General features: G+C 43.2%; 4 protein-coding genes across 5 annotated transcripts; 1 reads left to right on the forward strand and 3 right to left on the reverse strand.

Annotated features, from left to right (window-relative positions):
- Positions 1-923: 923 nt before the first annotated feature.
- Positions 924-4,353, reverse strand: LOC121620987 (RNA-binding protein with serine-rich domain 1-like). Its single transcript, XM_041957273.1, has 7 exons — positions 4,290-4,353; positions 3,413-3,559; positions 3,142-3,327; positions 2,938-3,043; positions 2,678-2,831; positions 2,450-2,591; positions 924-1,388 (listed from the first exon to the last, which is right to left on the reverse strand). Coding segments are annotated over exons 1-7 (843 nt in total). The 5' UTR covers positions 4,292-4,353; the 3' UTR covers positions 924-1,282.
- A 72-nt stretch (positions 4,354-4,425) lies between these two features.
- Positions 4,426-7,612, forward strand: LOC121621320. Of its 2 annotated transcripts, none has more exons than XM_041957743.1 (4): positions 4,426-4,563; positions 5,063-5,748; positions 5,897-6,010; positions 6,309-7,612. In XM_041957743.1, the coding sequence occupies exons 2-4, from the start codon at positions 5,107-5,109 to the stop codon at positions 7,239-7,241; spliced, it is 1,689 nt and encodes a 562-aa protein (XP_041813677.1). In that variant the 5' UTR covers positions 4,426-4,563; positions 5,063-5,106; the 3' UTR covers positions 7,242-7,612. The 2 variants fall into 2 exon arrangements, with proteins under 2 accessions (XP_041813677.1, XP_041813678.1); XM_041957744.1 differs by having other exon boundaries at positions 4,426-4,493.
- Positions 7,613-10,878: 3,266 nt separating this feature from the next.
- On the reverse strand, positions 10,879-13,652 carry LOC121620241 (cytochrome P450 2K1-like). The gene is made up of 9 exons (XM_041956213.1): positions 13,455-13,652; positions 13,129-13,291; positions 12,906-13,055; positions 12,671-12,831; positions 11,956-12,135; positions 11,717-11,858; positions 11,421-11,605; positions 11,159-11,300; positions 10,879-11,066 (listed from the first exon to the last, which is right to left on the reverse strand). Exons 1-9 carry the CDS (start codon positions 13,650-13,652, stop codon positions 10,879-10,881), a joined length of 1,509 nt encoding a protein of 502 aa, XP_041812147.1.
- Positions 13,653-16,250: 2,598 nt separating this feature from the next.
- On the reverse strand, positions 16,251-20,279 carry LOC121620240 (cytochrome P450 2K1-like). The gene is made up of 9 exons (XM_041956212.1): positions 20,070-20,279; positions 19,771-19,933; positions 19,369-19,518; positions 18,583-18,743; positions 17,728-17,907; positions 17,488-17,629; positions 16,799-16,983; positions 16,532-16,673; positions 16,251-16,438 (listed from the first exon to the last, which is right to left on the reverse strand). The coding sequence occupies exons 1-9, from the start codon at positions 20,277-20,279 to the stop codon at positions 16,251-16,253; spliced, it is 1,521 nt and encodes a 506-aa protein (XP_041812146.1).
- Between the last annotated feature and the right edge of the window lie 1,522 nt (positions 20,280-21,801).

Raw genomic sequence — 21,801 nt, forward strand, 5'->3', positions numbered from 1 at the left:
TAATTTAAATTATTTCTCTTTTTCTTTCAAATTTAGGTTAAATTATATCACCCCCAGGTGTTTCCGCTTGTGGTTGATTCGGAGCTGCGCTCAGGTGGACGGTGGGCGGAGCTTCTTTGGGGTTTATGTGGGGTCACCAGACTCCATGAACCAATTAGGTCTAACCAGCCAAAATGATTAAGGTCACGTGTGGGTTTGTGCTGGGTGTGCAGACAGGACCCTTCCACTGTGTGTGCTGGCTCACTGGTACACTTAAATGAAACAGAGCCATTGTTAATTGCACCTGTCTTCCAGTCCTGTGTAACACAAGCATCACAGAGGACATAATGCAAAATGTACTTATAAGGATTATGAATTGCATTGTATCTGTACTGCATTACTGTTATTGTGTCCACCCTCTGTAGTTGTTCCATAGTTTAACTAACATTGCACACTATACATGTATCTGCTGTTTCCGCCTACCCTTCTAGGATTTATTATGAAGATACATTCAAGGGCTGCTGGTTTTTGTGGTTAATCTTCCTTTAAGATTGCCTGTCATAAAACAAAAAGCATGTTCATAGAGATTAAAGCGCTTAGGAAAAAAATGTGCTGGTGTATCATTTCCCTGGAGCTCATGTCTCTGTCCAGTAAATGATGCTGCTAAGGCTGCAGTACCAGTAATTACTGTTCTGTGAGAGCTCCCCACATTAGATAATGGAGCAAACGTGTATGCCAAGTGTTGCTGAATTGTGAGCGCATTTGTGTATCTCTTCAGTTAATATTCATGTGAAGGTATGGCAGATGCTTTAAACATTAACATGTTCTCCAGAGGTTATTAAGGGCGCACTGAGCAAACAACGCTGAAAGGCACTGAGCCAAGAAGGTGAAGAGGGAAGGCCTTTCAGAAAGCAGTGTGTTAAAAACTGAACTCACACACTGCGCCTGTTTCATTGTTTTTATTTTTCAAAAATGTCTAAAAATTCAGTACATGGTAAAAAGAAGTCATACTTAAAAAGAAATATTTGTCGATCTCAGTGGAGCCCACGCTCAGCCTGAAACACAACAAGAAACACAGAAGCTTTTTTGGGATCAACTTTAAACGAAACATGAAAAGTAACTCACATTTGCAGAAAAAAAAAAAAAACACTTCCGCTTTCTACATGCGGGCAGATGTTTGCGTTGGCTACAGCGCAGATGGTTTTATTTCTGGTGAGTCCACGAGGTCTGGGAAAGCAGAGGCTCCAGCTGATCAGAGAAAGGACCTAAGAGATCACTTGATAGCAGGAGGCACAAAACTCGTCTATCTGGAGGAGTTAGAGCTGGAACGGGAGCGGTGACGCCTGCGACCAGGGGATCTGGAGCGAGAGCGGCGGCGTGCTGGGGACCGCCTCCTCGGGGAGCGGGACCTGTGAGGACATAAAAACTTGTGGTGGGAAGGCAGGAAGAACGAGCAGACTAAATGCTCTGAAACAAAGAGCATAAAGATACAAACGGGCAACAAATGAAAAACCATTACAAGGTGCCTTAGTAAGTAATCGATGCGTCTTGGCATTTGGTAGCATGTGATTCACATCACTTTCATACTAAGCCAACCATTAAATGACTCCTCCTGCCCTATGGATGGGGTCATTGTCATCCTGGAAAAGACCCCTTCCATTAGCATAGAAATGTTTCATAATAGGATAAAGGTGAATTGATTTGCAGTGACCCTTGCCTCTAAAAGGGAGAAGTGGACCCAAACCATGCCAGAGCCACCGGAATGCCTCACTGTAGAGGTCAACCACTCAGGCCTTTCAATGGACGCCACATATGCACTCCCACATTTGTTGAGAATACGACGACTCATCTGACACTTATTACAACACCTCAAATGTGCATTCATCTTTGTAAAGAGGGGTTTATGCACTGCAACAATACGAGAACATCCCTCTCTGTGTAACTGCTGACAATCTGATCACACCCTGAATTGATTCCCAGTCACCAAAGGATGAGCTGCTCTTCTGTTTTTCCGTACACATCGCACCAATGTGCAAGCATCACAGTCATCAAATGCAACCGAAATGCACACGTCACTTTAGTAACTGTTCTTACTGAAACAAGAGACAGCTGAGCAGTCTTTGTGACTGAAGCCCCTGTCATCTCTGCCCCAACAGCCAACCATATTTCAAAGTCACTTAAAACTTTTCCTCTTGCCATCCTGAGACAAAATCAGAATCAATTGGGCCTGCTCAGCATTCTTTTCCATGCCACAGAGCATTGGATGTTAACTGCTTATTTGTACCATGTAGTGCACCTGTGTGGAACAATCTGCATTCATTATGATTGTCCACTTATTTATTCACAGGTTTCCTTCAATTTGTCACCATCTATATGTTTATATGCTGCGTTATGTTCACACAGCACACAGCTGTTGTGTGAAAATCAAAATTGCAGATGACAGATACTGACTGAAAATCATTAAACGTACCTTCTCCTCATGCGCGGCGGACTGCGACGCCACATTGGCTGCGGTGGGGGCATTCTGCGAGGGGGAGAAGGTCTGCGAGGTGGAGGGCGGACTCGTTGAGGTAGCACGGCAGACGCAGTGATTTCCTGTCCGTCAATCTGACCTAACAACAACAGAGTCAGAAGGGACAGTCATCCAACACATACGCGCACAGTAATCCTGCAAACTCAAACAAACACTCTGGCCTACCTCCGTCCATATATTTGAGGGCCTTCTGGGCCTCCTCAGGAGTCTCAAAGTCCACGTAAGCGAAGCCCCTGGATAGGTGTGGGTTTAGCCTGTCCATTGGCATTTCGACCATTTTGATTTTTCCATATGTGGAAAAGATCTCCTGGATGTGGTCCTGTAAAAAAGAAGACAGCATGCTGATCAGAACCACGTTAACAGAAAACCTGGATTTTTTTTTTTGTGGAGGATAATCTGTTAAGATAAATAATTTCTCAGCTGACCCTGGTGACATTCCTGGTCAGTCGTCCTAGATGAACTTTAGTTGGTTTGGGGCTCGGGCTTCTTTTCCTTCGCTCCTTATCATCTCCCCTCTTCTGTGTTTTGGACCTGCAGAATCACAAACAAAACGCTGCTTAACTTCACCGCGACTCAAACAAGCGAAATACAAGACGTCGCAGTGTAGAAATGTTGCCTGTGTGACTTACGCTGAGCGGGAGCGGCGGCGGTTGTCGTGGCGTCTGCGGCTCGGGCTGGGGGAGCCCGAGGAGCTGGAAGAGGAGGAGGAACGAGAGCTTGAAGAACCAGAACGGCTGGAACCAGATGAGCTGGATCCGCTCGAGGAACCCGAGCTGGAACCAGAGCTGCTGCTTGAAGTGGAGCTCGATCTGGACCTGAGAAGAAAAAGACATTTGAGATTGATTTTGTCAGCAACCAGTACAGAAATAATAACATAAGAAGGTCACTTAGGAAACAAACCTGCTGCTGCTGCTGCCAGTAGAAGCACTGCGGCGTTTCCTTACTTTCTCCCGTCCTCTCTCCTTGTCTCCTTCCTTGGTACTAGTCTTTTCTTTGCCTCTATCTTTTGTTTTTTCCTCCTCCTTCCGCTTTGTGGGTGATGGTGCCCTAAAGTTATAGGCAAGTTGCTATTATTTCGAGATCATATCTTATGTTGTGAATGGTGTAGAGCTCAATATTTTAATTCTAATCATTTGGTCTATAAAATGTAAGAAGATAGGGAAATTACATGTCGTGACAGACCCCAAAATGTCTTCAAATAGCGATTTTGTCTAGAAATCAACAAACTGTCGGCCACCAATTTTCTTCTTAAACACGCATTGTGTCTGAACTACTGTCTCTTCAACACATGAACATAATCGTGTATGAATTTCTAACATCATAAAGGACTTACAAAAAGCAGTAAGTGACCTGAGAAACTAAGTTAGTGCTGAGTAAATACAAACTCCCGAATACAGAGCAAATCGAGGCTACACCGTCGAATTGTTTCAAGAATACCACGACTAACGTACTTTAACGCATTTTTAAAACCTGGTGTGACTTGAATGTTTTTGTGCGTACATAATTTCATATTACTTCAAATATCACTGAAACATCTAGTTAACTGTACTACCAACCACTGTGCTCTGGAACCGAAGCCCGCCGCCATTGATTTTCATTCAACTGGCTCCTTAAAAACAAGGAGGACATAGCTACGGGAGCTGCAGTTTATCGATTACTACCCTATTCATTAAGAGTACAAACGGTTATAAAATGTTACACAATTTTTCGTATGTCATAAATTATAGACTGGAACTAATACGAGTCTGATTGCAATTAAATAAGACGTTAAACTTACATATCTCTCCAACGAAAGGATTTTCCTGGACCTTACTCGCGGCCTGAGAAAACGTCGCTCGGTGATGACGACAAAGCGGAAGTGACGCCTCCAGCTGAGCGCCACTTACAACTCATTTGTTTATTTATGTTGCCGATAAAAATGTGAGCGTATATGTTTATATGATTACATCGTAGCTATGCGAGGTCGAAGTGTCTCATCACGGTACGTGAAATAATTAAACCGAATAGGAAACACCAATCGATCTTACCTCTTGGCGACGAGGTTTCGTAAGGTGAGGATTTCACTTTATAACCGTACTGTGCTAGCTGTTGTCGTTTGCTAGCTCTCCCAACATCTGCTACTGCCACCAGGGCGACAAATATTTCTCGCCAAAAATCCAGTACAAACGTATATTAATGATAGCCAGCATAAACCTCGCCTTGTTACTCTTCTGTGGAGCAGAGCTATGCGGCGAAAAGAAAATCAAGCAGTTGTTTAGACCTATTTTTGCATTTGTCCATCAGTATATATTTAGTAAGTTTCTTGTTTTACTGAGCTATGTTGTTACTGTATAATGGCAAGACTGTTTTGATGCAACATGATAAAGTAATGTGTTGTTATGGCAAGAGAAGTTTCATCTAACAACAGGGAAATTTGGTATATAAAAGCGTGGAAAATATGATAAATCTGGTTGCAACCTAATACTAGAACACATTCACAGTGTTTCAAATCATCTCAGTATTAAACACACACTAAGTGTTAATTACCGGTTTGTTTTATGAATTTTCTAGAAATCAACATCTGAAAGCACAGAGGTCCCGTGGAGTGACAGACCATGGGCCGGCTGGATGATGCAGCCAAACACAAAGTGGTGGAGCTGCGGAAGGCTGGTCTGAGTTTCCGTAAGATCAAAGCTGTGCTGGAGCTGGAGAACATCAAGGTGTCTGCTCAGGCCATCTACCTCTTCCTGAGGGAGTTTCAAGGGAGGCCGCCAGGGAGGGTCAGACCTGTGGAGGCTGGAAGCAGCACATCACCGGCACAGGTGCAGCCTCGAGCCGGGGCAGTGCAAGAAAGCTGGAGTAATATTAATCTCCAAAACCTTCTGAGGGAGGCTTCCCACCATGCTGGCTTTACACCAGCTGCCAACTTTGCCAAGCAGACTTCCACAAATACGGATACTGGTGCAAAGCCATCTGGGTCTGGGGAAATCGGCGGCGGCAGCAGGCCAGAACAGCAGCATGAGGGCGATAAGGAAGAAAATGACATCCAGATTGTTAGCGTCACCTCCCTTGCACAGAACATCCAACAAAGAAGTCCCCAGTCCTCTGTAACAAGGGCAGAGGCAGGCACAGTGTCTTCAACTCTAACAGCTTCTGGAGCATTCATGAGGAGGAGAGTCACACCTTCTCCAGCCACCAATTCAATGCTGGCAGCTCGAAAGAGGCTTTTGGATAAAGCGCTGTCACACAGGATGAAGGTACCTACTTATATATTCCTCACATGTGTCAAAATCCCAATTGTTTGCTTTGTAATTATTGTTTACAATGGCATAAAAGCTGTGCAATGTGTCCAATACCACGTGAATCAAATCAACTTTCAGTCCTCCATGCTTTACTTTTCAACAGTCATTCCAGCAGGTGGCGTCATTGCTGAGGAGAGATCACTTGAGTGTCCAAGGTGCTGATCTGAGGAATGCAATGCCACAGCCGCCTGAGACTTATGATCTGACCACTGAAAAGGTGAGAGAGGCGCAAACCTGAAACACCATAAATGATTCCAGCCTTTATTCACCTTGACTAAAGCACTTTATTAGTGGTAGACTGTCATTGCAGGCTACAGAGCCTGTTAAATCCAAGGTTAGGTTTGTACAATGTATCTTTAAGTATCTGGTACCAGTTAGTGTTCCAGCACATATTCTCATCCAATCTTGGGAGCCTGACCAATTTAACATGTATACAAAGTATTACGCTTATAAGGTTGCATTACAGCTTCACATAGTTATTCAGTATTTTCCTGAAATTTTTCTCTGTTGCACAGACTGTTATGGAGGGTCAGGCTGGAGGAGGCAGTGCCCCCAGGCGGTTCCTCGCACAGAGACCGGGTCTCTCTGCTCGTTCCGTCCACCCTCTCCCTCGGGTTGGCATCCGTCTTCCTAACCGGTCAACATCACCTTTAACATCCTCGGCTCCTGGGGTTGCCATCATCCGACTGCAGACCCCGGGAGGCCAGGGCGCCACTCGTAGTGAGGGGAACCCAAGCCCCCAGCAGGCAGTCCAGGACGCAGGCGGGAGAGGTGGACTGCAGGATCAGATTCAGACCCTGGGCTCTGAGGTGCGCAGCTTGGGTCTGGCAGTGAAGATGCTGGTGGAACAGCAATGCCGTCTGGAGAGGGAGCAGGCGCAGCAGACACACATTCAGAAACAGATCCTCAGTACTCTACAGAGTTTTGCCTCCAAACTGGGAAGTTGTAGCAATGTTCAACAGCAGCACAACAAAACTCCATCACCCTCTAATTTGCCGACAGCGTCCGCATCAACTTCCTTCAGCCAAGACACCTTCAACTTCAGTCAAGGCACATACACTCAGTGCAGCCAATCCCAGCCAAACTACAACTCTTTAGAGAGTTTAGAAAATGTAGAGGCCTTTAAACTGCCAGGACTTAGCCCTTCAAGCATGAATGGGTTTACACCATGTAGCAATGCTGAGAACCTCCCACTTACTCACACTCCCCCTCAAACACAACCGTATTCAGCTGCATATCCACAGCAAAACAGCCAAACACTCATGCCGCCCTACACGCAGTCCTATGTCTCTACATACAACCAGTCACATTCCCAGACTTTCAGAGGGTCAGAGAATAAAACATCTGATTTCCCAAGCAGCTGTACAGCGAGGACCCTCCAGGACTGCAGTGTGTCCACGCAGCCACAGGATCAACAGATCAGTATTATCAAAGTGGAAGGACCTTAGAGGGCCTCAGATGCTCCAGCTTGTTGGGACCATAAGGGCTCACATGTGCTTTTTTTAGAGTCATTTTAGAAGACTTATGTAAAACACACATGTTTTTACAATAAACACACTGTAGCATTTCTGAAATTCCTTTTACTTCCAAATTACATTTCAAGAGAATACAAACAGCAATAGAATAAACATAGTATAATGTTTAGTAATAATGTGTTGATGATTTGTTGTAACAATGGGCAGTTATTACAGAATTAGAGAAAATGATATGTGCAGGCACTTTGTCATTTTTTAAAGCATTTCTTGTTTATTTTGTATCTGTTATTTTTCTATCACTAGGACTGGCATTACAAACTGTTAGTTTTCATACCTCTATGCTAAGTGACAAAAAAAGAAATAAAGAGATTGTAATAATCCAAGTGTTAAGAAGTGTGTGAGACGTTTTCAATAAAAACATGTTCCACGATACTTCATCATAAAAAGTTTTAGTGTTAGGGCCAAAAAAATTGTGAAGCTTTCGAAAGGTGAAGTTCATCTCATAACCTGCTCCGGAGAAGTGAGACGTAAGACCTGGAGTGCTAAATAAGGTAAAGTAAGTAAATATTATTAGAATCATAAGCTTCATATTTGATGACTAATCATGTTAATATTTCTCTGTGGGTGATAGTGTCAGTACTGCTGGTAATAGTTGTCAAACCTGACTTATATCACAGCTGATGAGGTGAAGAAGTGAGGATGAGCCCCACAACCTGTGTCAGATCCAGGTGAGTGAGTGAAAGGACAGTGCAGGAGACAGGAACAGCTTCATCCAGGCCAAACATCCCCTACACAAACCCTTAAGCCTGAAACAAACCAAGGAATGTCATCAACTAAATTTTTTCGCTCACATTTCTTGGTAATAATCATCAGAGTCACATTTGAGAACAATAGAAAAGCATCTCCCTTTCTAAAATCCCCTTCCTTATCTAGGAAATGGGCTGGCCTTAAAGTGTAAGACCCATTAATCCAGATGGACACACGACAGCACAACAAGTACTGGAGTCCCCTGAAATATGAGTCCCCTAAAGATGATAACACGTGAAGGTTGGACATGTTTTTCGTGCTTCCAGAATTACAGTGCATTTCTAGGTTATTATCAGTATTCTGATGGCTATAAATGTAATTTACGCCCCTGCATATCTGAGGATTTGTCTGTGAAGATTCTCATTCATCAAGGTCTTGGTACCTCTAAGTGTTTTACAAAGGCAACAGGACTAGAAGTAGTTGTAGAAGATGCTCTCATCCAAGAGGTTTCTTCAGTTCTAACAAACTAGTGGAGAGTCCCAGGTATTTATCCTCTTGCAGGATTGTTCACACCTTGGGAGTTGTTGACCCACCTGGCCATCTTGTGAGCCATAATGAGTGAGTCATGGTGTGAGTGGGTGCGTTCACACACCTGAGGATTTAGACTTGCTTGATAAATCTCTAAAATTAGCATCTCTAAGTTTTGGCCTTTGCTTCTTTATCTATCTGTCCAGCCAGGGAAAAGTGCTTGAAGCTGCAACACAACAGTGAAAACAACAGTGATTATTTAAAACCATGTGAACTCAACAACAACCCCAGCAGATAAACTTCCTGTCAGCCCTCATTGCAATAGCTGCAAAGGAAAATGTTGTATTTGGTCTACTCGTGTCCCCTCAAGGAAAGCTGTCTGGAGACTTCGATGTCTTAATGCAGGAAGGTTTATTGATGCTCGCCGAGGAGAACAGAGAGCTTATCAACACAGTGTGAACACTGCCTGATGCCACCTCAATTCTGAGGGATGCTTCCTTTGATCAGTCCTTTATCCTAGCTGGGAGTGCTAGGTCTGGTTTGCGCCCAATTATGGTCATTCTTCAGGTGATGATTATGTGTGATCAATTGATTGGCTCTCCATGCCTAAAACAAGGAACTATGCTCATCCACACTCCCCAGCTGACGTTGCAGGCGTCTTCAGGTCGCCATCAACACATTCCTCTGACAGGAGATATTCTGCCCCGCCATGTCTGGACAGCACAGCTTATCACCTATGCCCTTGGTCGCCTCAGCAATGGAGCTTCTCTCTCTATCCGAAGGGTACCAGTTTCCCGAAACAACCTACTACAACTAATGATGACATGGAGGAACTGTACATAAAGCTTCACTTGTTATTTTGTCCCTATTTTCAGTGACATTCTCTCTGAGACATATCCTGTTGCTTGCCCGTTTGCACATCCAGGTGAAAATTGAACTCTCATCGGACAACCATGACCTGGATGACTGAGAACCTTCGAACATTCCACCCTGAGTCACACTAAATGCACCACTGAGACTTCTCCAGTAGGTGTGATGGAGCAATTAAACCATTAACTCAGTCTGAATAACATCTTAATTTTTTTTGATGTCCTCATTGCAACCGCCCACCCAACCAACCACATCCCGCTCCAGGCAGAAACAGGAGCCAGTTTTCCTGGTCTATATTATTCGTATGAATATACATTTTCTGTTGGGAGTAAATTGGTATCGATGCAAATGTTTTTCTAAATGTTCCCGGACCTTGAAGGTGCAATATGTAAGAATTTTACTCTGCCAACAGAAGAAAGTACATGTTGTGCTGCAGAGATATCTACTGAATTTAACATGCTAACCAGCTAGCCCTGCCAGCTGTCTTGTCGAGTCATACCTCTTTAGCAATTATTAATTATTAATAGTGTCAGGTGGGAGAGTGACAAGTTTGCTTCGTTTCATAAGCAAAATAAATTCACGTAATGTCAAGAAAGGAAATATTCTTACGCCTATTGTTTTTATTTAACAGAAAAATACAAACGCATACCTTGTTTCTCTCTTTTATCCGAGATTAATCGCTAAGTTACACTTTGTTCAAACTCGACAGAATCAAAATAAAAACCACTAAAACCATCTTATTTTGTCTGTTTTCCTTGTGGTCAAACTGGCCCTTTTGTCCAGGCTGTGTTCATGAGTCTATGGTGCAAACACCAACAATTGCCCGGCACTCTGAGCTGTCAGTCGGGACAGACTCCAGTCAGCTAATACAGCCACTAGCTGCACAGCTGACTGAGCTAACTAGCTCCCGGCAGCCAGCGGCTGCAGCCACAGATGGCTGCAGCAAAAAGCATTGAGAGCAGCAGCCTATTTGTTTGGAGTGACCTTGGACAGGTGGCCAATTCTGGCACATTGCACCTTTAAGATATTGCTAGTAATAGTAGTAGTAGTAGTAACAGTAGTAGTACATGAGGCTGCTGTCGTGTGTAAGGGTAAGTAAAACTGTCTGGCCTGAATTAGCCAACAAGCACAAAACCTGTGCAGGCATGAACATGGTTCATTCCCAGTTTAATACATCAGAATGTTTGCGTAGTATATGATGAATGCTTTTTACTCAATTAAACAACTTTCAATGTCAACAAGATGCCATTTGACATTTTATTGCCATATTTTGTGTCTTGTAACATACAGAAAGCTTGCACTCCTGCTGAAAACATCAGTGTGCCTTTGATTCAGAGCCGCTTGCTTTTAATCAGTGAAATCTCGGAATACACGACATTTTCACACGACATCATCTCGCACATCCCTTGCATCGTGGATGACTGAGTGACCCCAAGTCGCACGGAGGCAATTCCCGCTCTTGTTGTCAGTGGCGACGGACAGCACACAGCTCATGAGGCAAAGGGGTGAGGGTGAAGCCCACAGATGGTGCGAGATCCAGTTCCTCCTCGGTAACTCCGGGCGGAGGAGTGAAACGAAAGTGCTGGAGGAGGGAGGTGAAGAAGAGGAAGAGCTCCATCTTAGCAAGACTCTCTCCGATGCACATCCTGCGACCTGCAAGAATTAAGAGCTACAACAAGTTAAATGGATCACGTCTTTATGATTGCTAAATATCTGTAGAGAAAGCTCTGATGAAGTTGTTGTACCTGCAGAAAAGGCCATAAAGGCCTCTCTTCTGATGAATTTACCCTCCTTATCCAGGAAGTGGGAAGGGTTGAAAGTGTGTGGGCTCTCCCACATGCTCTCATCATACAGGACAGAAGTAAGAAGAGGAAACACAGTAGTCCCCTGCAGGCACAGGAAGAAAGTAGGTTGCATCATAAAATTTTGGATCCAAACACTGCTTTTGAGAATTTAAAGAACTAACAAAAGCAAATGTGTGTGTTTGGACTCATGTGGACAACTGACCGCCTTGATGAAGTAGCCCTGGAAGGTGACATCTCGGCTGGTTTTGTGAGGAATAGACAAGGGGGTGACGTTGGCCAGTCTTTGTGACTCATGGATCACAGCGTCAGTGTACGGCAGGTTCTTCCTGTCCTCTACACGGACCTGGCGGCTTCCGACCACCCTGCTCAGCTCCTCCTGGACCTGGTCTGGGTGCACGTAAAAAAGGAATTCAGCTTGATGAATATGCAATGCTACTTTAACCTAAATTTCATGTGAGCACTGCTAGCTGAGATAAGCATGCAGGTGTATTTTTCCACCTTGAATGTGAGGGTACTTGGCCATGAAAAGAAGACACCACTGAAGTGTGTTTGCTGAGGTGTCAGTTCCAGCTGCAAACAGACTTGTCACACTGGTGACCAAGTTTTCAACATGATAGTGTGAATCCTTGCTTTCAGACTCCTATCACAACACATAGAAAACAGGGATTATAGTTAATGATTGACTCATCTTGTATGATCAGCCTAGGAATGAATGCATTGGAGTTGGGACACCGCACCTCCAGATTCATCTTACGGGTCAGGAATACGTCAACATAGCATCTGTGCATCTCAGGGTTCAGAGTCTCCTTCAGATCTGCTACGATTCTTTTTATATCCTCCTCATTCTCTCTCACATTCTCAATCAAACGCTTCCAGTTCTGAAGAAAAGGGCCCAGCCAAGGAAACATGTTGTACATCTGTAATGCACACAGTACAAACAGTGTAATTATTGTAGGACTTAACATTACAGTTATGGGAGCCATTAGGTCTGGATCCCTCGACTGGATTCATCAGTGTTTTTATTTGTTTTGGGGTTTTTTTCACATTTGGTGTTAATCGCTTAATTAGGTATATTTAAAAAGTAATAATTAGTAAATTCAAAGTGATTGTTAATGTGACCTAAACACTTTTTTTTACTACTGTAAGTGCCCAGCTGAACAGAGCAAATCTAAATAATGAATACAGGCACATCTAAATAATGAATATCAATAACAATAAACCAGAATAAAGTTTCCAATAAACAAGCATTTACTTAGATTGGATTTCAATGTGCAGGTCCCCCAAGGAAATTCCTATTTTCCTCAGTACCAAATTACATAGTTCTTTGCAGAAAAGTCATTTTTTTGTAAATTAAGTATCTGTGAAATAACCTCTTCAGACTTATCTTAACAAGTGCTTATTATGCACAACAATGTAAAAGTTTCTCATAATCATGAAGTCACTCTGTAGTACCAGGATGGAAGGAGATCCCAAAAGATGGATGGTCTCGTGGTCTTTTTTCAGCATAGTTCGGAGGACAGGGTCTTTGTATTCAAACCTCTTTCCGAACACGATGGCTGCTACAATATTTGAAGACGCAAAACTAATTGCCTGGGTGTTGTCGAAGGCTTTACCTGAGAGAGTTATTGACAAGAGTTAGATAGAAACTGTATTTGAGGAGACAGGGCTTTAGTGGAGATAATGTTACCTTCATGTTGTTCAAATACTTCAATCAGGTAGTGACATTCGTCAATGATTTTCTCCTCAGTAATCCTTTTGCCCATCCCAAAATCTTTCAGCGTGGCTATAGCAAAACGTCTCATCTCTTTCCACGAGTCACCGTTGGAAAATAGCAAGCCTGGAAACAAAAGTGGTTGGCTTATTTAGACAAAAACAAAGGGAAGCTACTAAAAATGGAAACATTTTCTTACCATGCCCTTTGTGTACATCGTAGAATATGGGAGTGATGTCTCTGTCTCCAAACTCCTCAGCATGGTTGACCAGAGCCTGTTTGACTGTCTTGTATCCTGCCAGCACAACCACCTTCTGGAGTCCGAGGTGGACCGTGAACACTGGTCCATATTTCTTGGACAGCTAAAAAGATGGAGGCAGGTAAAAGTGAGACTCACAGTGCTAGATAAGAAATGTAATTTACTGCATATACAAGTAATATGATTACCAAAATAAACCCTGAAAATGTCCAAATAAAGCAATGCAAAGAATCACATTGTTTTAAGACAAACAACACATTTCTCACATCAAAAAGAGAGCTGTCAAGTCTCTTGAGATCCACCTGAAGCAGATTACCAAGCAGGGGGAGGCATGTTGGTCCTGGAGGCTCCCTTCTCTTTTCTTGGGAGCTGAAGCTGGAGTAAAAATTGTGGAAGGCAAGCAGACCCACAACAGTCACCAGCAGGGAGACTGAAGTGGAGGACTGGAAAATATCTTCTAACATGATCCTACCGTCGACCGCCTCTGAAGACACCAACCTTTTAAATTAACAGTTGTTTTCAAGGTTAAACGAAGGGATAAACGCTGGGTTGTAGTAACCAGTGCCTCCTCTTTCCTCCACTTTAAAACTCCTGGGTGGAGCTGTCAGTCAAAACACACCTTCTCTTGGCGAGGCGGTACCAATCAAGACAAGCCCTCAACTCACCTCTTCAGTGTGTGTGGAGGAGCAGCTCTGTCAGTCAATCACAGGTGTAATCAGCCACTGTCAGTCACATGTACACAATTCAAACACAACCTTTGGAAAAAAAAAAAAAAAAAAAAGATGTGAAATTCATCAGATCACACAAGAGTCTTGGAGGGAAACCAGATACGAAAAAGAGTACAGCTTGAACGCCCATGTCACTGTTTGTCCCCAACGCAAAGCTGTACTGTATCGAAGAAGAATACACGTGGAAAGTAAGACAAAGTTAAATTGAGGAAGACATTTGTGTTCTCTGACTTTTTTCTTGTTCTTTCACATCTTTCATCTTATCATGTCTTCACAAATTGATTGGATTTGATCTCAGTCCTAAATCCAGTCGGGAGAGGCGTGAAAACTTCTTTTTATTAAGAAAAGCTTTCAGTTCTTTGCTCCTCTTTCAATGAAGAAAGACTCTCCGGTTCTGACACCTAAACCACGCCACCAGTAGTTCCTTGAAGGTCTGAATGACCACAAGAGCATAACCCTAGCATAATGGGAAGATGGATTCTTGTGTTTCATGATCTTGTGTGATCTCATGATCTCGCGAATCCAGCTGTCTTGCATGGTTACTCCTCTTGTGATCTCACCCCACCGACACACCTGTTCTCGCTTTTCTCACCAGCAATGCAGCATTTAGTTCCAGTTTTTTCCCCAGTCAGTGTCAGATCACCAACTTTTGTAGTTTCTGTGAAGAGCCAGGCTTCCTGGAGTCACCTGCAGTCCTGTGGAAGGGGAACCCTGTGTTTGGACAGTTGGTAGCCTTCTATGGTGGAAATTCCACCCCAGCATCTTATTTTTCCTGAGCCCACCCAGTCCTGTCCTCCATTCGATAAAACTGAGATTCATTAGCCCGCAGCCTGCCTGCCCTGGTCTTGATAGCCCTCCGCCTGCCTCCACTCAACTCTTCAAGCATTCAGTGGACTGGTTGAGGTACCGTCCTGATGCCCAGCTGTCATCTTTTGATCAGGCTACCATGGAGTCCCTGAAGAAGGTGGGGTTCCCAACGCAATGTGCAGTGATCCAGCTGACATACATCACGAAACTCCAGCCAGTCACCCCCTGTCGCCAGTCTCCTGTGGTCTGCTTGTCCTGCACCCTGCTCCAAACTGCAGCCGGAGCATCAGTTGGCAGCTACCTATCCTCACCGCAATCCTCCCGGCCATCCCCTTCTCCGCTGCCAGGTCTCCTGCTCTGACCCTGTCCAGGCCCCAGACTGACCAACTATGGTCCCATGCTCCATTCTTCATCTCTTCACTTGCATCAATGCAATCAGAGGAATACCAACATAACAGGGATCCATCTGAAGATGTAGGTAAGTGGATTTCTTTTACAAAAACTTTTTTTTGCAAAGTCACCATAATACTGCACTTTGTGGGCAAATGTCACTTACTTACTTGGCTAAATATGCTTCTGGACACAAACCTGGACACAAACCTTAAGATTTGTGTGTCAATCGTCATGAACTTTGATAAAATTGACAAAAAAGCTTACTCTGTGTACAAGTGTGTGAAAGTGAGCCTTACTTACAAATAGTACAGGTTAGTGGATATGTTTATTTTCTTATTTTACCAAACTATTTTCTACATGCAAGTGCTTTTAAAAGGTGAATTTAAGAAGAAAAGTAAAAGAGCGTGAATGTGACTTATCCACTCTGCTATTATGCAGCTCAACACCATGAATGAAGTTTACAGTGTGCTGTGCTCATTAGGGTTGACGGCCAACTGTGGAGAAAAGGCCAAAAAGTAATTTAAAAGCAGTTTATGTAGCTTTTCAGGTAATTAAATCATCTTTATTACTTTTTCTTTGTCTTTTTCCACCAGAAAACATTTAAGAAAAGACTGTGTCTCTAAAGAATGGCATATAAATGCAGTTTATTCAGGAGGTATAAGCTATATCAAGAGGTAAGATCAAATTTATTTAAATGACATTATTCATGCAATTTGCTGCAATATAACTGACAAAGTGCAATCTACAAAACTCAATACAAACAAAACCACCATGACGGAGAGGCAGGAATATATACACAAATGAAGATGTCTCGTTTTAAAGCAGTGTATATAAGTACAACCAAATTCAAACAGGTTGTTTAAGGTGTACAAAGTACTAAAAATATTCAGGCTAGTCAGCATCTCCACCTGGGCATGATACCATTCATTTTTCTCCAACACCATATCGGATAAGTTGCTGTCCAACAGTAAGTGACTGAAATGAACTGATCCTGCCGTTGTTCACTGATCCTGCTCCTGAAGATGGGGACATCTGCTGGCTGATCCGGATGCTACGCCCTGTGTGAGGGTGAGTAAAGGACTATTCCTGCCATTTTGCAAAGGCAGTTGCAATGCCCTGCTCCAGCTATCTTTATCACTGACGACTGACAGCACACAGCTTATGAGTAGAAGGGCTGAGAGTAAAGCCCACAGCCGGTGTGAGATCCAGTTCCTCCTCTGAAACTCCAGGTGGAGGAGTGAAACGAAAGCGCTGGAGGAGGCAGGTGAAGAAGAGAAAGAGTTCCATCTTAGCAAGACCCTCTCCGAGACACACCCTGCGACCTGAAAGAATGAAGAGTTGCAACAACTTAAACTGGATCATGTCTTTACGATTGCTAAATATCTGTAGAGAAAGCTCTGATAAAGTTGTTGTACCTGCAGAAAAGGGCATAAAGGCCTCTCTTCTGATGAATTTACCCTCCTTATCCAGGAAGTGGGAAGGGTTGAAAGTGTTTGGGGTCTCCCATTCGCTCTCATCATACAGGACAGAAGTAAGAAGAGGAACCACAGTAGTCCCCTGCAGGCAATGGAAGAGGGCAGGTTTATCATATGAAGTCTCAAAATGAAAGTTTTCAAGTTCAGTGAACATTGTCAGGATATTTGCCTCATGGATAAGTACTGAAACATATGTGAGCATTGAACCTTTTTGATGAAGTAGCCCTGAAAGGTGATGTCTTGGCTGGTTTTGTGAGGAATAGCCAGGGGGGCGATGTTGGCCATTCTCTGGGTCTCGTGGATGACAGCGTCGATGTACGGCAGGTTTTTGCGGTCATCTACCCGGACCTGGCGGCATCCCACCACCCTGCTCAGCTCCTCCTGGACCTGGTCTGAAAACACAACAAGCTTTCAGTCTAACAAGGCTAAGAGTCGACAGCCATGCTAGCACCTCTGTGAGGATGCATTTTTGAAAAACAGGTGTAATCTTCACCATATTCACCATCTTGGTTGCTTACATTTCTTAACATGCTTAAGTCATATTATCAGGTGAAAATAGGAAATATTGTGCCTCTACACACTGTTTTAGCTTTTTCTCTGTCCGCCCACTCTCTAGTTCGTCTCTCAGTTCGGTAAATAAAGAGTTTATTTTGACCAAACCAGAGTTGGTGATGATCGTTGTAACAGTGGAAAGACGAACCTAGAAGGTTTTGGTGATGATTATTTTCTGTGACCGAGCTAGCTGCTTTCAGTTTGTGACATCTTTTGGTAGTTTGCTGGCTGGCCGTTATGTATTAAGCAGATATTGTCCAGCACATATAGCACATATATTCCATTTGTTCTTGTCCTTGTCAACTATTGACGGGCATCCACAGGTGCCTCCTCTCTCTACTTACCTTGTATATGTGGATATTTGGCCATAAACAGCAAACCCCATCTCAGCGTAGCTGCCGTGGTATCAGTACCAGCCCCGAATAGGTTGGTCACCGTAAACATTAAGTTTCCCTCATTGTAGTGAGAGTTCAGAACACGGGAGTCCTAAGACAAAGAATACCCACATATCATTAGAAAATAGACATGCAACATTGCTGTTGCTGTTACAGAGGAAAAATAATCAAAAAGATCAAATGTCTTACCTCTTCTTTCTGCTTCCGAATCAGAAAACAGTCCACAAGCCCCCTGCATATGTGAGGGTTCAGACTCTCTTGCAGATGGTTGACTAAATCTTTGACATCCCTCATAGTCATCTCAGTATTTTCTAATATCAGCCTCCGGTTTTTGATCCAGCTGGCCAGCCTGGGAAACATGTTGTAAAGCTGTGAGGCAACAGGAAAAACAACAAAGATTATTGAAGACCATACATGTCTGGCCACGAGTGTAAAAGCTCATATTACAGGAAGAATGAAAGGGAACAACACACTGTATGCATATGCAGATACAGATAGCATTTACACACAATACTGATCAAATGTTTGCCGCAGTTACTTGTCGGATATCAGTACTTTAGAATTGAAATTGGGGGCAGCTGTGGCCTAGAGGTTGGAGAAGCTGCTTGTGACCGGAGGGTTGCCAGTTCGATTCCCCCCACCGGACTGGCAGAGGAACCTGGGTGCGGTGGAGTATCTCCTCCCCCCTCCATTAGCTGGCTGATGTGCCCTTCTGCAAGGCACTTAACCCCCCATGTGCTCCCCTTTTTGAGGGGAGGAGCAGTGGGCGCCTGATGCGGCAGCCCACTGCTCCTGTGTGTTCACTGCATGCTGCATGTGTGTGTTTACAGTGATGGGTGAAATGCAGAGAATAATTTCCCAGTTTGGGATCAGTAAAGTGAATAAAATTAAAAATTAAAATAAACATTGAATTACCACACCAGTATCCTGATATTATTGATATGATCATATCATCCCAGCCCTAGTTACTGTTGCTTATAAAATTACCATGATGTGTAATCCCTTTAAAATTGCATCAGTTTCAAAAGCACACATGACGGTTACCTGGATTGGTGCAGAGCCAGCAATGCGTATGTTCTCGTTGACTCTTCTCACCATGTCTTTGAATCGGGGGTCATTATATTCAAACCTGCTGCCATACACAATGGAGGAGATGATATTGGATGTTGCATAATTGGCCGGACGTGCTGTATCAAATGGTTTCCCTGTAAAGTGACAGCAAGAAGTTATTCATTTGTATAATGTCTGTGAAGATTGTCATTCATTCAGGTCATGGTACTTCTACGTGCTTTCAGATGTATCTGGACTTGCTTGTCCAGTGCTTCTCCTCCAAGAGGCGTCTTCAGTTCGAACTGACTGGTGGGAAATCTCAGTTATTTGAATGGCTGTTAAGCTGCGTGGGGAGGGATCTCAGGACTGCCTTGTAACTCGCTGTCATAGACCACCTCCTTTCTTCAGTGGAGGTGGTCTTTCCAGTTTGACAGGGATGGCCTCTTTCACTGCTCTTTCAAACCATCTGTTTTCCCTGGCCAAAATATGTACATTACAGTCCTCAAATGAGTGTCCCTTGTCCTTCAGATGTAGGTTTTTCTCAAGAAGTTATTAAGACTGAAATACAGCACGACAACTGCGATCTTGTACTATTAAAACAAACCTCATTATTTCTTGCAAATGGCTACAAAAAATACAAAAAGGCTACGTCCTGACATGGAAAACACCAGACCTTGTGGATCACTCAGCATTAGGAGGAAACCTTCTTGACGTCGTTGTTGTTTTTGTATATCAGAACACGTCGTCATGCATTATCACGTCCATATATTAACTCCATACCTTTATGCTCTTCTAACATTTGGACCAGATGGCGGCACTCCTCTAAGATTTTATCCTCAGCTACTCTTTTCCCCATCCCGAAGTCTTTCAGGGTGGTGAGGGCAAAACGTCTCATCTCTTTCCACGATTCTCCATTTGCAAACAGAATCCCTGTTAAACGTGACATGTTCAAGTGAAAATGAATCAGCATATGTCATGTGTGTAAATATTAGGCTCATCTGTGATTTGCCTAAATAAAACAACCAAAAACTCTAAGATTGAACATTGACTCAGATAAAAACAATGTTTTATCAAACAGATAACACATCCAATGTTATTTGTGATTTTGCTTTTGCCATCACTGTTCGTTTACACTATTGGCTCTGTGCTAAGATGTAAAAATACTGCAAAGGAAGGCCGTACCATGACCTTGACTCATGTCATAAAATATTGGAGTGATGTCTCGATCTCCAAACTCTTCTGCATTGCTGACCAGAGCCTCTTTGACTGTCTTGTATCCAGCCAGGACCACCACTTTATTGGTTCCAAAGTAAACCGTAAACACAGACCCATATTCCTTTGAAAGCTGGAAAAATTAAAAAATGTCGTTGAATATGTCAGAGATAGTGTAAGGACATTGTTAGTGCAAATTAAATGTAAATGAAGAAACTTACAACATGTTCCAAAATGGATTTGTTTTGGGGTAAGAGTGTTAAACTCACCTCACAGAGGGTCTTGTAGGGTCTCTTGAGATCAAGCTGTAGCAGGTTGCCAAGCAGGGGAAGAGGCCTCGGTCCTGGAGGCTCCTTCCCCGTTTTCTGTGAGGTGAAGCTGCTGGAAACAACATGGAGGACAAGAAGGAGAGCAACAGCCCCCAACAGAGTGGTTGGGCTGGAGAAGAGGACAAAAACAAAATCCTCCAAAAGAGACATTTGTTGTGCTGTTGACGGTACTCCTCCGACTAAACCCTGATAGTCAAACACTGTGCTGTTTACGCTCAAATGGTCATCACCCTGAAGGTGTCTTGCAGCTCTAGTGTAGGGTTACTAATCACCTCCCCGCCCTTCTGGGCTCTGTCGTGAGACACAAGTCTCAAAGGTGAGGCAGTTAAAGCACCAGGACTTGTTTGGCCTGAACCCTACAATGTAGAGACTCATAGAACAACAGGCTGTTTTACATAATAGCATCTCTTATTACAGGTACAGGTAATAGCTAGTTAAAATTTCAGTCACCTGTACTGTTGGCTAGAAATTCCTGACTGATGTCAGTTGAAAGTTCTGCTGCAGATTAGTAAACCACTTTTTAGGTGTCTTCAGGGTCTTATTTCCAACCTTTTTAGCTTCTTAATAGAATGACTGTCAACATGCAAACCTTGGTGGTTTTATATGTTTACGAGCTGTGATTAGTTCAACCAAAAAATAAATTTCCCCTCTCAGGTTGTTTCATTTAAATACATTTTTAGGATGAAGAAACTAATCCCTTCAGCGTGTCACAAAAGAAAAAAAAAATGTCTGATTGTTTTTGCAACCCTGGTAATCATCCTGTGACCCACAGTGTCTTCAGAGCAAACCCATCCAGGGAGAGCAACCTGGAATGTGCACTGCAAATGCATGTTTAACAGCAGTCCCAAATGGTCTGTAAACAAGAACAAGCTGGTCTGGAAAGCGGTCGGGGGTTACTGCCAGACCATTTGCTTGTTTCCAACCTCCATGCCAACTTTAGCAGATCTTACTTTTATTGCAGAGCCCTGCTTTCAACAGTTGAACCCTCAGATAACTGATGGGACACAAGTTGCAACCTTAATAACTAGAAATCTCTCCTTCTCTTTCTGAAGCCTATAAAAAATGTCCTCAAACTGTTCCTCATTTCACAGACACAGCAGTGATTTATTTGGGGGAAGCACAGTAGAAACAAATTGTTTATGTTAGGTTGTTAATCACTCTAATTACAGATGCTTTATTTTACAGGAATGTGAATACCGAATAATTTGCAAACTGATACTTGCATTATCACTATAATTAAAAGTAATAACATGAAGGAACTGTTCAGTTAGTACCCTTATCAAGAAGCAATTCAAACTGATTGCTGATGCGCCTGAGACACTGTTTTGCACTGATGAACATGCAAGAATGTGACATTTGTCTGCAGGAAAATAAAAGTGATGAAACAGAATAATAAACCAGAATAAAGTTTCCAACAAACAAATATTTACCTGGATTGGATTTTAATGCACAGGCCCTCCACAGAAATTCCTTTTTTCCTCAGTACCAAATTATATATACATATGATTCACCTCTTAAGCCTCTCTGGGTGCAGTTTGGAGACTTGGCACAATGAAGCTGTCATTCAAGATTAAGCTTTTAGACACAAGACATCATGGAGACAAGCTTGAAATTCTAAGAGGAGAATGAGGAAAGGAGGATAAATCTCTGCCTTGCGTGCTTTTGGTAAACA

This window comes from Chelmon rostratus, chromosome 17 (genome assembly GCF_017976325.1).
Source record: "Chelmon rostratus isolate fCheRos1 chromosome 17, fCheRos1.pri, whole genome shotgun sequence".
Taxonomy (NCBI): Eukaryota; Metazoa; Chordata; class Actinopteri; order Chaetodontiformes; family Chaetodontidae; genus Chelmon; species Chelmon rostratus.

What these genes read in the sequence shown, in the direction of transcription:
- LOC121620241 (XM_041956213.1), bottom strand. Translation starts at nt 13,652, where the DNA reads ATGTTAGAAGATATTTTCCAGTCCTCCACTTCAGTCTCCCTGCTGGTG. An exon ending in CGATGTACACAAAGGGCATG is followed by an intron (nt 13,056 to 13,128) that starts GTAAGAAAATGT and finishes TTTTGTTTCCAG; the next exon opens with GCTTGCTATTTTCCAACGGT. An exon ending in AGGGCTACTTCATCAAGGCG is followed by an intron (nt 11,301 to 11,420) that starts GTCAGTTGTCCA and finishes CTGTGCCTGCAG; the next exon opens with GGGACTACTGTGTTTCCTCT.
- LOC121621320 (XM_041957743.1), top strand. Translation starts at nt 5,107, where the DNA reads ATGGGCCGGCTGGATGATGCAGCCAAACACAAAGTGGTGGAGCTGCGG. An exon ending in CGCTGTCACACAGGATGAAG is followed by an intron (nt 5,749 to 5,896) that starts GTACCTACTTAT and finishes ACTTTTCAACAG; the next exon opens with TCATTCCAGCAGGTGGCGTC. An exon ending in ATGATCTGACCACTGAAAAG is followed by an intron (nt 6,011 to 6,308) that starts GTGAGAGAGGCG and finishes TCTGTTGCACAG; the next exon opens with ACTGTTATGGAGGGTCAGGC.
- LOC121620240 (XM_041956212.1), bottom strand. Translation starts at nt 20,279, where the DNA reads ATGTCTCTTTTGGAGGATTTTGTTTTTGTCCTCTTCTCCAGCCCAACC. An exon ending in CAAATATCCACATATACAAG is followed by an intron (nt 16,984 to 17,487) that starts GTAAGTAGAGAG and finishes TTGTGTTTTCAG; the next exon opens with ACCAGGTCCAGGAGGAGCTG. An exon ending in AGGGCTACTTCATCAAAAAG is followed by an intron (nt 16,674 to 16,798) that starts GTTCAATGCTCA and finishes CATTGCCTGCAG; the next exon opens with GGGACTACTGTGGTTCCTCT.
- LOC121620987 (XM_041957273.1), bottom strand. An exon ending in ACTGGCAGCAGCAGCAGCAG is followed by an intron (nt 3,328 to 3,412) that starts GTTTGTTTCCTA and finishes TTTTCTTCTCAG; the next exon opens with GTCCAGATCGAGCTCCACTT. An exon ending in CGCCGCCGCTCCCGCTCAGC is followed by an intron (nt 3,044 to 3,141) that starts GTAAGTCACACA and finishes GTGATTCTGCAG; the next exon opens with GTCCAAAACACAGAAGAGGG.